This window comes from Sinocyclocheilus grahami, unplaced genomic scaffold (assembly GCF_001515645.1).
Source record: "Sinocyclocheilus grahami isolate Dianchi unplaced genomic scaffold, SAMN03320097.WGS_v1.1 scaffold54.1, whole genome shotgun sequence".
NCBI lineage: Eukaryota > Metazoa > Chordata > Actinopteri > Cypriniformes > Cyprinidae > Sinocyclocheilus > Sinocyclocheilus grahami.
Window position 1 is genome coordinate 2,962,315 of NW_015505233.1, and position 13,113 is coordinate 2,975,427.

Below are 13,113 nucleotides of genomic sequence, written 5' to 3' on the forward strand. Positions count from 1 at the left end.
GAGAGAGAGAGAGAGAGAGAGAGAGAGAGAGTGTGTGTGTGTGAGAGAGAGAGAGAGAGAGAGAGAGAGAGTGGGTGTGTGTGAGAGAGAGAGAGAGAGAGAGGGGGGGGGAGGGGGGGGGGGGGGGGGGGGGGGGGGTGAGCAGAAGAGATCTAAAATTCATGTCTTCCTGCAATAACCTTGTCTACATCCGACCACTAAGACTTCCTCTCTTCTCTGATGCAAAATAATCATGAAAAGACACTTGTGCTGTCACCAGCGCCCTACACTCCAGCTGTCTGCTACAGAGAGAGAGAGAGAGATGTGGTGTCATATGGGATATCAGAGCTCAGGGTCGCAGGGTTAAACATAGAGGAGGTGTGATTATGTGAGTGAGTGTTTTTCTTTGTGTCTGTCTCTGTTAATTAGCTGGTATGGAAGATTTTGGATGAAGCCTTTTGTTGTTGTTTTTGTAAGTGCACTCTTGTGCTTGATGAATAAGGATGCTTTGATGTGATCCCCATTTGATATATATCGGCTGTGATATTAGAGATACTTGGCTTTGTATCTGGATTTTTTATTCTATGTCTCAAACTGCCATAGTTATGTTATTAGCGCACAGTAACAAAGAAGTATCATGGTACTTCACTGAAGAGTTTGAAACCAGACGACTGCTATGCAGTTGAGATCAGACCCAAAATAAATGTTGAAGTGTCTTCATATAGGACATGAGGAGGCAATTACTTTGGTATGCAAGGACTGTTAATATAATATATTTTAAGATGTGTCAGTAATGAGGACAGGACACAGTCTGCCACGAGTCAGTGACAAAGCTTAAGTCATTTAGTATATGAATAATTGAGTTGGCCATAATTTCCATAACATAAAAGTGTGTGAAGTGGTATATACTGTATATTGCAGGCATTGGGACAGCTACTGTCTGCTTAAATTCACTGCAAGCAAAAATAATGCATTTATAGTCAGGATTAAAAAAGTCAAATGCATTCAGTTGCTCTTTAAACCATTTCAGATTCTTGTGTGAATTTATTCATTTTAATTACTTTTTTTTCTATTTATTTAGCCGGCATTTTAGCCTCAGGGTTTATTAATGTGTTTAATGTTTACTTCAATGATCAAAAAATATCTAAAAATGTTTTGTAGTGCACATGGTGTGCTTTGGTCTTTGACTCAATTTGCATTTGATATCTCTCTTCTGGGCAACTGATCTTATTGGCTTTTATCAGTCTGTTCTGTGATTGGCTGCAGCCACAGATGTGTGATCCCTGGAGATATACTGCCAGAGGACATTTTGTTTTGAGAGAAGTGTTTCAGGTTTGCTGCTTGTTATATTAGAACTATCAATTAATCATGCACACTGACCATATGTATATTCCATAATCAGGGATTTTCCTGTAGAAAGCTTGAGCTACCACCTTTATGTTTACCACCTTCAATTCACAATCAGCACAGCCCACCTGTTACTACAGTCAATTAACTATTAGCTATTTTAAAAAACTATTTTGTAATACAAGTCTGTTTAATGCTATACTGTAATTCTGTTCTAAATAGTCAGTTTAAATATTTTTAAAAGAAGTATCTCTTATGTTCACCAAGGCTGCATTTATTTGATCAAAACTGTAATATTGTGAAATATTATTACAATTTAAAATACTTGTTTTCTATTTGAATACATTTGAAAATGTACTTTATTCCTGTGATTGTAAAGTGAATTACTCCAGTATTCAATGTCACATGAAATATGTTTATTTGATGCCCAAGCAACATTCCCTATTATTATCACTGTTGTGCTATGGTTGTGCTGCTTAATATTTTGTGGAAACAATGATTCGTCTTTTTTTTCTTTTCAGAATTCTTTGATGAATAGGACGTTTAAATGAACAGCATTTGTTTGAAATTTTAATTGTTTGTAATATTGTAAATGCCTTTACTGTCACATTTGATACATTTACTGTAATCTTGAAAAGAATTCGGTAACACTTCCAATTCTAACTATTAACTAGTTGCTTTTTAGCATGTCTATTATTAACATATTGGCTATTTATTAGTATTATAAAGCCCATATTCTGTATGACCATTTTCTACATCCCTAATCCTACCCAATACCTAAACTTAACAACTACCTTACTAATTATTAATAATCAGCTAATTAGGAGTTTATTAAGGCAAAAGTCATAGTTAATGGTTTGTTTTTGAACAGTAGTGTATATTTTATATTACTAAGTAGATTTTGTCAACAGATATTTGCATGTATGATTCATTAGATGAATTAATCCTAATATTGTGTTCAATTAAAACCAAATCTTTTATTCACAAAAGCAACTGCACAGTGTATGACTTAAAGCATTTTCAATAAACAATTCATTTTACTGGTCGCTGGTATGCCTGCCACCTCCACACTGAAGTTAATTTGAGTTTAATCAGGAGTTAAAGTCAAGAGTTTAAATTTAGCCATGAGTCTGTGCGTCGGTTTAAAAGAATTCCAGGCCACAGATTGGCTGCAGTAGTACAGCTGATGCCAGTGAGGCTTTTGGGACTTCATAGCATCACACACCATTGCACCATACAGCTGATATGTTCTTATCTTTATCTCTCTCTCTTCCTCTTTCTCTCTAAAATGTTTCTATTACAGTCAAGAATGTGAGTGGAATGCTCAGATCCCTCATTACCTTAAACTAGCGCTTCAGTATTTGCCCACCAGCCCGGTCTGCATTGTCGACAAAGTGTATGTGCAATTCTCCCTCCCTCAGTGAGTGCGTGTGCACTGTAGGTGGTTAGTAACTGCCGTCAAAAGCATTTCATCTGTAGATATTAAAAAAGAAAGCTATTTCTGGAGTCATAATAACGGTTTTCAAGGGAATTTAACAAAGTTTTCTGTTAGGATTCTCTCCAAAGGCATTACAGCCTGAAGAAACACTCCGCATCAGTGCAGCGCCCACTGTTGTAATTTTGCATGTTTACTGGGCCTCCCCTTGAGGAAACTGCAACAACTCACTCTCTCTCTCAATCTATCTAAACACTCACGGGTACAAGCTCATATACTTTCACAACACGTTCGGCATATATGTACACACACACACACCTCCATATGTCAGGTATCTCCAGGGAGCGTATTGTTGACCTGATTTCGATGTGGTCTTACGCTGGAATGATGTCTCTGGCAGCTGTGAAGTACTCGGTCACATGTCCAGAGTGTGAGTTCCCTGGCGACGCTGCTCGCCTTGTTAACTCAAGACACTCGGCGCGTCTCTGAGAACAGTCCAAATGTCAGCGAATCAATGAGTGGGTGACGTGATCGGTCCCACTCTGCTCTAGGTTTCTCTTCATCTAATAAATAGGACTCTTATATTCAATGACTTCATTTACTGAAGGCTGAGTGGATCCTTCTGACAAGCCTACTGTGGGCTGTCATCTCAGGTCGCTGTGGCCGCATGGTTTACTTTGATTGGCTCTATTACTCAGGATGTTTGAGTCCTGATTGGATGATTAATTCATTTATGTATTCATGCATAAATTAATTCATGAAGTGTTAAATCTAGCAAACAATTATATTATATGTTATATGTTATGTTATGTTATGTTATGTTATATTATGTTATGTTATGTTATGTTATGTTATGTTATGTTATGTTATGTTGTGTTGTGTTGTGTTGTGTTACAGTGAGGTCCAAAAGCATGAGACCATGTTTTATTTTATTCATTCATTTTATTTATTCATGCATAAATTCATTTATGAAGTGTTAAATCTAGCAAACAAATATTGTTTGCTATTATATTATATTATATTATATTATATTATAAGGATGAAATAAAGGTTTTTGCTTGATTAGATGCAATTAAAATTTGCAATGAAAATATTTGTATTAAAAAAATTCAATAATATTTTCCACCTCATGGAATATTGACAATGATTTTTATGCTTATTTCTGTCCCATGTTGCAGGAGAATAACATGCACATATGTTTTCATTTCATCACTTCAGTCTAATGTGTCTTTCTCTCTCTTGTTCAGATGGAGGATGTGATTGGCAGGATGCAGGATGAAAAAAACGGCATACCTATCCGTACAGTGAAGAGTTTCCTATCCAAGATTCCCAGTGTCTTCTCTGGTAATTCCCCTACATCTGTTTTATATACACTGCTGGTGCTGAGAAAGCAGGATTCAGCAGGAGCCAGTGCCCCACAGCAAGCCTGAAGACCAGCACAATGAAAACTCGGCCAGGACTCTGTAGTGCAGCGCCAGTACCAGAGCCCTTCGTCTACTGATCTCTGTTGATAGCCTGATCTCTATCAAAGGTCTCTGGCCTGCATTGCTCTGGTGAAGAAGCACAATGAATTCTGGGTATAAAGAGCAGGGCTTGAATTGGTTGTTCAGGAGATTTGACTCATTATAGTTATTCTAACAGCCGGAAACAGCCATTATAAACGTAGCTAATGTAATATTCTGGCTTAATTTCAAGCTAATGTTTATGGACCACATCAGTGGCATGCTGTCATTTGCCACAAACCATAATTTTACAGTTAATTTTCAACAAAGGGATGAGTTGAAATGATTGTTTGTGGTATTCTATCTGTGGTCCATAACCAAGAATATTGATTTAACATCTTTTTAAAGAAAACTACAAAAAAGACGAATTATTCTATTTTTTTAAATAGAATAATTAGAATGTTTAATTTTTTATTGGATAATGATTGCACTATTTACATATCAGAAGAGTGCAAATGTTATACTCCTGTATATGCCATAATCCATTTTAAAATAGCAGGATTAGGAATGAAAAAGCAAGAGAGAAATTCTCAGAAGAATATTTTTTCGTTCCTCTGACTGCGGTCCCCCGGAGGATTCATTAAAAGGCCAGCTTCAAGCTCTAACACCCCAGTCTCTGCCTCTCTATGCTTTAAAAAGTCTCTCAAGCTCTTGGCTTCTGCTGTCTCTGGGGACATGCCTCTCATTGCTGATTGGCTGAGGCAGTAGTGGCCCTGTGCATATTTTGGGAATACTGGATTTGATTGGTCGGTAAGGGGTATCTCGGAAATATTTTTTTCAGAAGAACTTGTTCACAGTTTATTAATTTAGCAGTGACAAGGCTGAAAACGAAATACTTGAATGCAAAACTTTGAAATTAAATGAAACACCTTTTTATTCACTGTAAAATGGTTAGTAATACTTCTAGGAATAGCTGAAATTTGCTGAAAATATACTCACCCTCAGCCCATTCAAGATGTAGATGAATTTGTTTCCTCATCAGAACAGATTTGGAGACATTTAGCATTACATCACTCGCTCACCAATGGATCCTCTGCAGTGAATGGGTGCCGTCTGAATGAGAGTCCAAATAGCTGATAAAAACTTCACAATAATCCACAAGTAATCCACATGACTCCAATCCATCAATTAACAATTATCAATTACTTGTGGATTATTGTGAAATTTTTATCAGCTGTTTGAACTCTCATTCTAATGGCACCCATTCAATACAGAGGATCTACAGTATTGGTAAACAAGTGATGTGCTAAATAGTGCTAAATTACTCCAAATCTGTTCAGGTGAAGGAACAAACTTACTCTACTTCTTGGATGGCCTTAGGGTGCGCACATTTTCAGCTAATTTTTATTTTTGGGTGAACTATTCATTGAAAGGTGAATATTTTTATATCAATCTTCCAGTGGTGTACTCTGACTATTAAGCTTTAATAATTACAGCTATATAATAATCACACTTCACTTTTAAAACAGTGCTCCGACATAATTTTTTGCCCTTTTACAGCAATTATGAGACTTGTCATAATTTATATAGAGATGTGTACCTTACTCTAGGCATTCATTTACTGTAAGTGGATATGCATTAACTAGTTCATGGTGTTGACTTCTTGGTTGCTTCAAGAGCCGGACAGAAAGAGGACAAATAGGGATTTAGGGGTGCAGGGGTGAAGATTATACCATTCTGCTAATCCACAAAATACTGCAGCAGAGCTCTGCTAGACTCAGATCCTCTTTGGAGCATCCAGAACTGCTGTACTTACCTTTAACAAAATGTATACAGTTCTGCTGCTTAGCAAGAGAGAGAGACAAGGATTAGTCTGAGAAAATGTAGAAAGAAAAACTAAACAAAGAACTGTAATTTTAGGAAGTGGTGGGCAAAAAGAACAGATGCAGTGGAGATGAATAAAAGATAAAGCTTAGCTAGAATAGAGAATGTCAAAATGAAAATACTAAATGGACAATATCTCAGACAATACATCTGTTGACACAAAGACTAAAAAACAGCAGTTCTGTCGTTCATCTTTATCATTATCATCTGTGGTGTGGTTTAACTCATTTTTACACTGATTATGAGTTTATGGTAGAGATAAAAAATAACTTTTTTTCTCAAATTCTGATGGCAAGTGAATTGAAAGCATTTATTACCAACCATGAAACAGCATTTTGCAGATTTTTAATTAAAAACTCAAATGAATGAATGAATGAATACATAAATAAATAAGAAGATATTTTTAGTTTTCTTATGTCACATTTCAGGTTTTCCTTAGCAGACCCTGCTATTGAGACTTGATTCAAATTTTTTGAGTAGCCAATTTGTCATTTATCTTTTTAAAAAGAGACACACAATCTCCTTAGATTTTGAACAGTAGCCTTCTTTTCTTCTTTTCCAGGTTCAGACATTGTGCAGTGGCTGCTGAAGAATCTATGTATCGAGGATCAAGGTGAGACAGCCTTTTCTTTTCTTTTCTTTAATCGACAGTGCTGCAGCTGTGATGTGCGTAGATTAAAAATCAACTCTTATTTTGATTCATTCAAATGCACTCTTTTTATAAAAGTCAAAATCATAGCTTCAGCTGACAGGATAATATATTCAGGATTTGCATATTCATAATTATAAGTTGGCAAACAGCTAATGTCAGCATCTCCTGTTACTCCTTTAATTGAAGAAGAGGAGGGGAGGAGGACATTTTACAGTAACACACAGAAGATAGTCGTTGAAAGAGAAGATTATGTTTCCCAAAGGCTTGTTCTAACTGCTGGATCACTTTCGCACATATGTGTCTTCAGCAACAAGAATGGAGAAACTCCTTTGAAACCGTAGCTTGCCAAGCAATGCACTACTACACTGAAAAACAATTTTCACTCACAAATTGCTAGGAAATTTCACAAAAAATTACAAATAATGACAAGTAACACTTTGAATTAAACATGAATAAAATGTTGACATTAATTTAGTGTGAAATTAAGTATTTTAGTGTCAATTAGTAGACAAGCTACTCTTCTACAAAAAAAAACACAAGCTACCATTCACTAAAATTATGTATTATTTTTAAAATTATTAAAATATATTTGTTCGTAACCAATGTATTGTTGCAACTAATTGCAGCTAATGTTTTATTTACTCAAAAAGCTAATTTGTTCTTGCATTTGCTGTGGTAGTCTGAGGTTTTGTGAAGATGGAGTAGGTTTTGGGGAAGAAGCAAAGAAGATAAAGAGATTTTTTTTCTTTACACAGCAGTGAGATTCGATTTGTTTCTGAGTATGGTGTATATCCATCTACTTTAGATTCCCTCTGACAGATTTGACAGGTGTGTGTGAGTAAGTGTGTGATAGGGGGCTCTTCTCAGACAGGAAAAGAGCAACCAGATAAGTGCACTGAACATCTCAGTATACTCAATAGACTGTGCCTGAAACAAAGGAGAGATAAAAAGTAAGAACTTTAAAAAAGTTTCTCTCTGTTCAGTTCTTTGCTACACTGCTGATTAGTGGGATTTACCTTGTGAACATGCCTGGTGGGATGCTCTCATCAAAACAACAACAGCTGCAAAAGCATACTGCACCCTTGAAAGCAAAAGGATATTAATTTGTAATCAGCACAGACACATGCTCTAAGGTGCACACTCACAGTAAACACTTTATTGTAAAACTTTAATAGATAATAATTTATTGATGCTTAACTCCCTCTGCTATGGGTTCTGCAGTTCTGCTGGTTGTAGCAGAATGTTTTTTCCATGCTTCCTGTGGTAGATGCAGTAGATATTCCCCTGGTCATACAGCATACATCTTGGAATATCATTTACATTTCTTAAAGGATAGATTATAAGATTAGAATGGGAAAAAAGAAACTTCCTATAGATTTGAGTATATATATATATAGAGAGGCATTAATGTTTGCATGCGTTGCAAAAAATGTATATCTTCCTCAGTATTTTTGTTTTCCAATACAAATATCTACAAAACACTTTAGAACAAGATACATTTACTTGAAATGCTAATGTAAATGAAATCTAGATAAACTGAACAAAATTAAGTGAATTGTGTTTTTTTTAAATAATGAATTAAAAATTAGAATTGTTGGAAATTTTATTTTCAAACTTCGAAGTGTTGCTAATACAACTCATTGTGTGCTCCCTAGGCATTTACATTCAGAGAATGATAATGAAGCATTGTGTTCCCTTAAATTTATTCCTTATATTTTCTTTATTTGGTCCTTAAAATTTACCTTCACCAAAACCTGCAAAAAAAAAAAAAAAAAAACCAAGATATAAAATTCCATCAATAGTTCAGTTAATGCAAATTTTATTTCCAGAATTACAGTCAGTGTCTCTGACATTCTGCTCAAATTTCATACCCCTTGTTTTGTACATTTAATTTTGGAGCAGAAATAAAAAAAATAATAATCTTGACATAAAGAGTTGGGTTGTCATTTCGTACTTGCACTTCTAAAACCCCCATTATTTGTTCCTCTAGTGGAGGCTCTTCATCTGGGCACACTGATGGCGGCTCACGGCTACTTCTTCCCCATCTCTGACCATGTGCTCACTCTTAAAGACGATGGCACATTCTACAGATTTCAGGTCAGTTGTTTTGCTGATTTGAGGAGCAAAATAGAGAGTGGACATTTGGAAACACTTTAAAATACAGCATCCATGCTAAATATATTGCATGTTATTGCATGCTAATTATATAGCAGCCTAATAACATGCAATACAGTAGCTAGCTCAGATACTGATCGCTCCATCAAATAATTACACATTAAGTTCATGTTGTTCATTAGAATTAATCAGTACTTTATAATGTAAATATATAATATAATAATCACTATAATATAATAATCACTGTAATCAATGTAAACTGTGACTAAATCTTCATTAAAAACACCTGCAAGTGTCCTATTCATGTTTGTATATAAACTGAGCTTTAAAAGTTTATGTGCTTGGAAAAACTGAGTTCATATTGTACTCTTTCATCGGTCAGACTCCGTATTTTTGGCCCTCAAACTGCTGGGAGCCCGAGAACACTGACTACGGTGAGTTTTGAGCGGGATCTGTTATCTGTATCTTACTGAGAACGGTCTATATGAACATGTATTTAATTAAATCCTCCAGATGGCTGGAGATCAGCTGGATCATGGAATGTTAGGAGTGTGTGAGCTTTAATAAGACTAGCCTATATAAACACAACCTAATCAAATCCTTCCAGCTGGATCGTGTGTATGCGTTTGTTGTCACTACATAAAACCTGATCCTTCATCTTGAACATTATATCTATGTTTACAGGAGAACTGTACTTGTAATATGTGTTCTGTATTTTAATCTCATTCATTTTCATAGGTATTTGTATGTAAAATGGGGTTGCAGCAAGGGCATTTTTGTGCAGTATTATATACTTTACAAACAAATAACGATGAATACAATTGCGATCACCCTGCATTATGATTGTGTGCATGAGTGTGCCTCGGCTTAGGTAAATTATGCTTGCTCTGAATTCAGCAATCAGAACAAAGCAACGCTCAGGTGCGATTTGGTACAAGCTGGTGTGAAATATGTTAAATGTTTACTAAATATTTTAGACACCTCATTTGAAAGCCCTGAGGGCTGCTGAGGTGTGTGTGAGCAGTGTTTCTCACACACCTCTCGGCATCTCTCTGCAGCTGTGTACTTGTGCAAAAGAACAATGCAGAACAAAGCACGTCTGGAACTTGCTGATTATGAAGCTGTAAGTAATCTTCTCTTCGTTTCTCCCTCCTCTCTCTCTCTTAATTGTAACAATGCACGTCTCAGGCTTTGTACTTCAGACATTATTAGATAGAAGATATTAGGAAGATGATAAGGTAATGACAATCTTTAAAAAGAAAGTCGGCCTAATCCAAGCTGGGCTTTAAATGTCAGGCTTTGTTTGCATAATCCATGTAAGCTCTTCGGTAGGCCTGCATAGATAGATCTCTTTCCACTAACGTCTTTCTTATATTGAACTGTAAACATGTAATCATTGGGCCTCCTCTTCATTTTTCTATTATTAAGTTAACCCTTGTGCTGTGTTGAAAATCCTTTACCTAATTTGGTGTCGACCTTCCTTTTAAAATATGCTTGTAATCTCTCATAATGCTATATTTTCACCATACCTGTTTGACAACTTGTTTTCTTTCAGTTAGTGCAGGTTTTGTATTTGGAACTGATTGGTCTTAGGCCTCATTGATCTGAGGTTATGCAACAGTTTTTGGGTGAACACATATTAGTTAAGGATGATTTTGCCAATGCTCAGCTCAGATCATTGAGGCCTATGATCAGTCAGTTCCAAAAACAATCAAAAAATTTTTGGGGGAAGTTATTATACTGACCTTAAAGTAAGTTTAGTTTTTTGGAAGAAAGAAACCCCTCTCTGGGTAAAAATGACTGGTACATGACATTAAACAGATGGCTTCATTATCTACAAAAAAGCTTTTTGTTTTTTACATTTTGGTCATCTAAAAATGTTCTTCTGTTCTCTTTCAGGAGAGTTTAGCACGACTACAGCGGGCATTCGCCAGGAAATGGGAGTTTATATTTATGCAAGCAGAGGCTCAAGCAAAGTATGTATTTTTCAGTCTTTTATATGTTATGATCAGATCATGTATTTTTTGTTGTGCATTTGTAAAAGCCAGCCGCCCAGTCAGAAGACAGGAAAGTGACTATTTACATAGTAAGAATTAAAATATTAATGGGCAGTTCTCTTAAAATATCTGTCAGGCTGTTGGTTGTTCTTATGTTGTCTGTGCTAATGGATTTTAAAAGTCTCTTGGACATAAATTGTGCGGTAAAATTGTTTTTGGATTGCACAGAACTTGTCTTATAAGTCACTTCTGCTGTTGTTCCAAGTAATTCTATAGTGCCTCTTAGTGCCAAAACATTAGGCAGCTTTATGACTTTTCAGCTCAGTTGCATGGTTCATTGCATGTTTGCTTTTTCTTTTGGAAGTTAAATGTTTTAATTGCTTTGGCTTGGTGTTCTGTCTGTACAGAGTCGATAAGAAAAGAGACAAAATTGAGAGGAAAATACTGGACAGTCAGGAGAGGGCTTTCTGGGATGTGCACAGACCAGTGGTGAGTAAATGTGTGTGTGTCTAAGTGCTGGACTAAGTCTGTGGAAGAACAATGCAGCTATTCTCTTTTCTTCTTCAGAATTATTCTTTGTTGTTCTCGAGTGTTTGAAGTTGTTCCCTCGCAGAGGAATGACATAACAGTGTTGAAGCCCCCCTGAGTTAATGGAATCGCCTCTGTGCTTCAAGAATTGTCGGCTAGTCATAAAACTGAACACACATTCTGAAAATCATATATCATTCCTTCCCTTAGACAATATTCTACAAAGTAAAAAGTGAACATATGCGGTTGTCCCCTAAAGAGCTATTCCTACCTGATCTATCCTTTTAAAATTTCTTCAGTTTGATTTATCTTAATGCAGTTTATTCAGTTATACAAAATATTTTGTAAATATTGTATTTTAATGTTTTTTAAACAAACTAGATTTAACATTTGATTTTATTTTGTTAGTTTCTTTTATTACCCAAAGAAGCACATTTTCCATATTTCCTATTAAAGCATTGAAATAAATTCATGAAATAAAGCTTAAAACTCTTAGGAATCCCTAGAAAACGCTTTATGAAAATTTACCTTGGTTTTATTATATTAATACTGTAAGAACTATTGTATTTTGGTAGAAATGTTATATGGTCAAATGCCAACATGTTAAAGGTCCCATATTGTCAAAACTGAAATTTCCTGGCTTTTTTCATGATAACTGAGGTCTAGGGGCTATTTAACTACCATATAAGTTTCAAAACAGTCAGTCCACAGTAAAATGCACACAGCCTGCATAAAGTAGCTGTGATTTTTCACAAACCTATTTTTACAGCTACGTTATTGTTCCAGCCACAATTAATCACAACAATGTATATACAATTACAAATGATTATATATAAATCGTCAGTTTGTTGTTTTACACACATGCACACAGACATTATTTCATACACGACATAGTCATGAGATGCAAGAAACATAGACATATGGCAAGAAATCTGTAGACGCGCCCATAACAACAAAAGACAATACTTTATTGAACCTTTTCTGATAAGAAGTGTGCGCTGCAAATGCTAGAATTTTTGATGATGGTTTCTGTCCAGTCTGCTCGTTTTATCGCGTTTAACCACAGCTGTCGTCGGTTTTTTTGTCTGGCAGTGGCAGCAGATATGCGATCAAATTTCTAATTTGAGGCTGTATTACGTCGATTCTGGCACCCAACATCACAACAAGATGATATTTTAAGCTCCTTATGTAGCCGAATCTGCGCTGGTTTGAATGGGCCGCCTCCAGTAGGGATGGGTAGATCGATCCTTAAGTATCGATACTTTCGATACTGATGTTGTATCGAAAGGATCGATCCTCACATAAAAATATCGATTCTAAAGTGCATTTTTTAACCCATAATTTGATTTATTTATCAAGAAATTCAGTGCATAAAAAAAGCTTCTAAGTATATTAGCGAATAATTGTGTTGGATAGAACCATTTCTCCTGCTCATCGGAACACACGCAAATGCTGAAAGACAGAACCAATCAATCACAGACAACGTTCACTGGCTCACAGTGCTTGTTTAAATAGGGCTATGTTTCCCAAAAGCATCAGAAGCATAAGTAGATCTTAAGAAACCATTGCCACATTATTACATTAGCCTACATAACATTGTTACTATATATAAAATTAATTCTGAAAAATGCATCACGGTTTCCACACAAATATGAAGCACCAATGTTTCTTGAGCAGCAAATTATATTAGAATGATTTCTGAAGGATCATGTGACACTGAAGACTGGAGTAATG

General features: G+C 35.7%; 1 protein-coding gene across 1 annotated transcript in view; it reads left to right on the plus strand.

Moving 5' to 3' along the window:
- The window catches only part of rgs7a (regulator of G protein signaling 7a), a 61,961-nt gene that overhangs the window by 33,063 nt on the left and 15,785 nt on the right, over positions 1–13,113 (plus strand). The window contains exons 2-8 of the mRNA XM_016269917.1: positions 4,009–4,105; positions 6,650–6,700; positions 8,730–8,836; positions 9,237–9,288; positions 9,913–9,977; positions 10,754–10,830; positions 11,259–11,340. Coding sequence (XP_016125403.1) covers positions 4,009–4,105; positions 6,650–6,700; positions 8,730–8,836; positions 9,237–9,288; positions 9,913–9,977; positions 10,754–10,830; positions 11,259–11,340 — 531 coding nt within the window. The remainder of the gene's footprint in view (positions 1–4,008; positions 4,106–6,649; positions 6,701–8,729; positions 8,837–9,236; positions 9,289–9,912; positions 9,978–10,753; positions 10,831–11,258; positions 11,341–13,113) is intronic.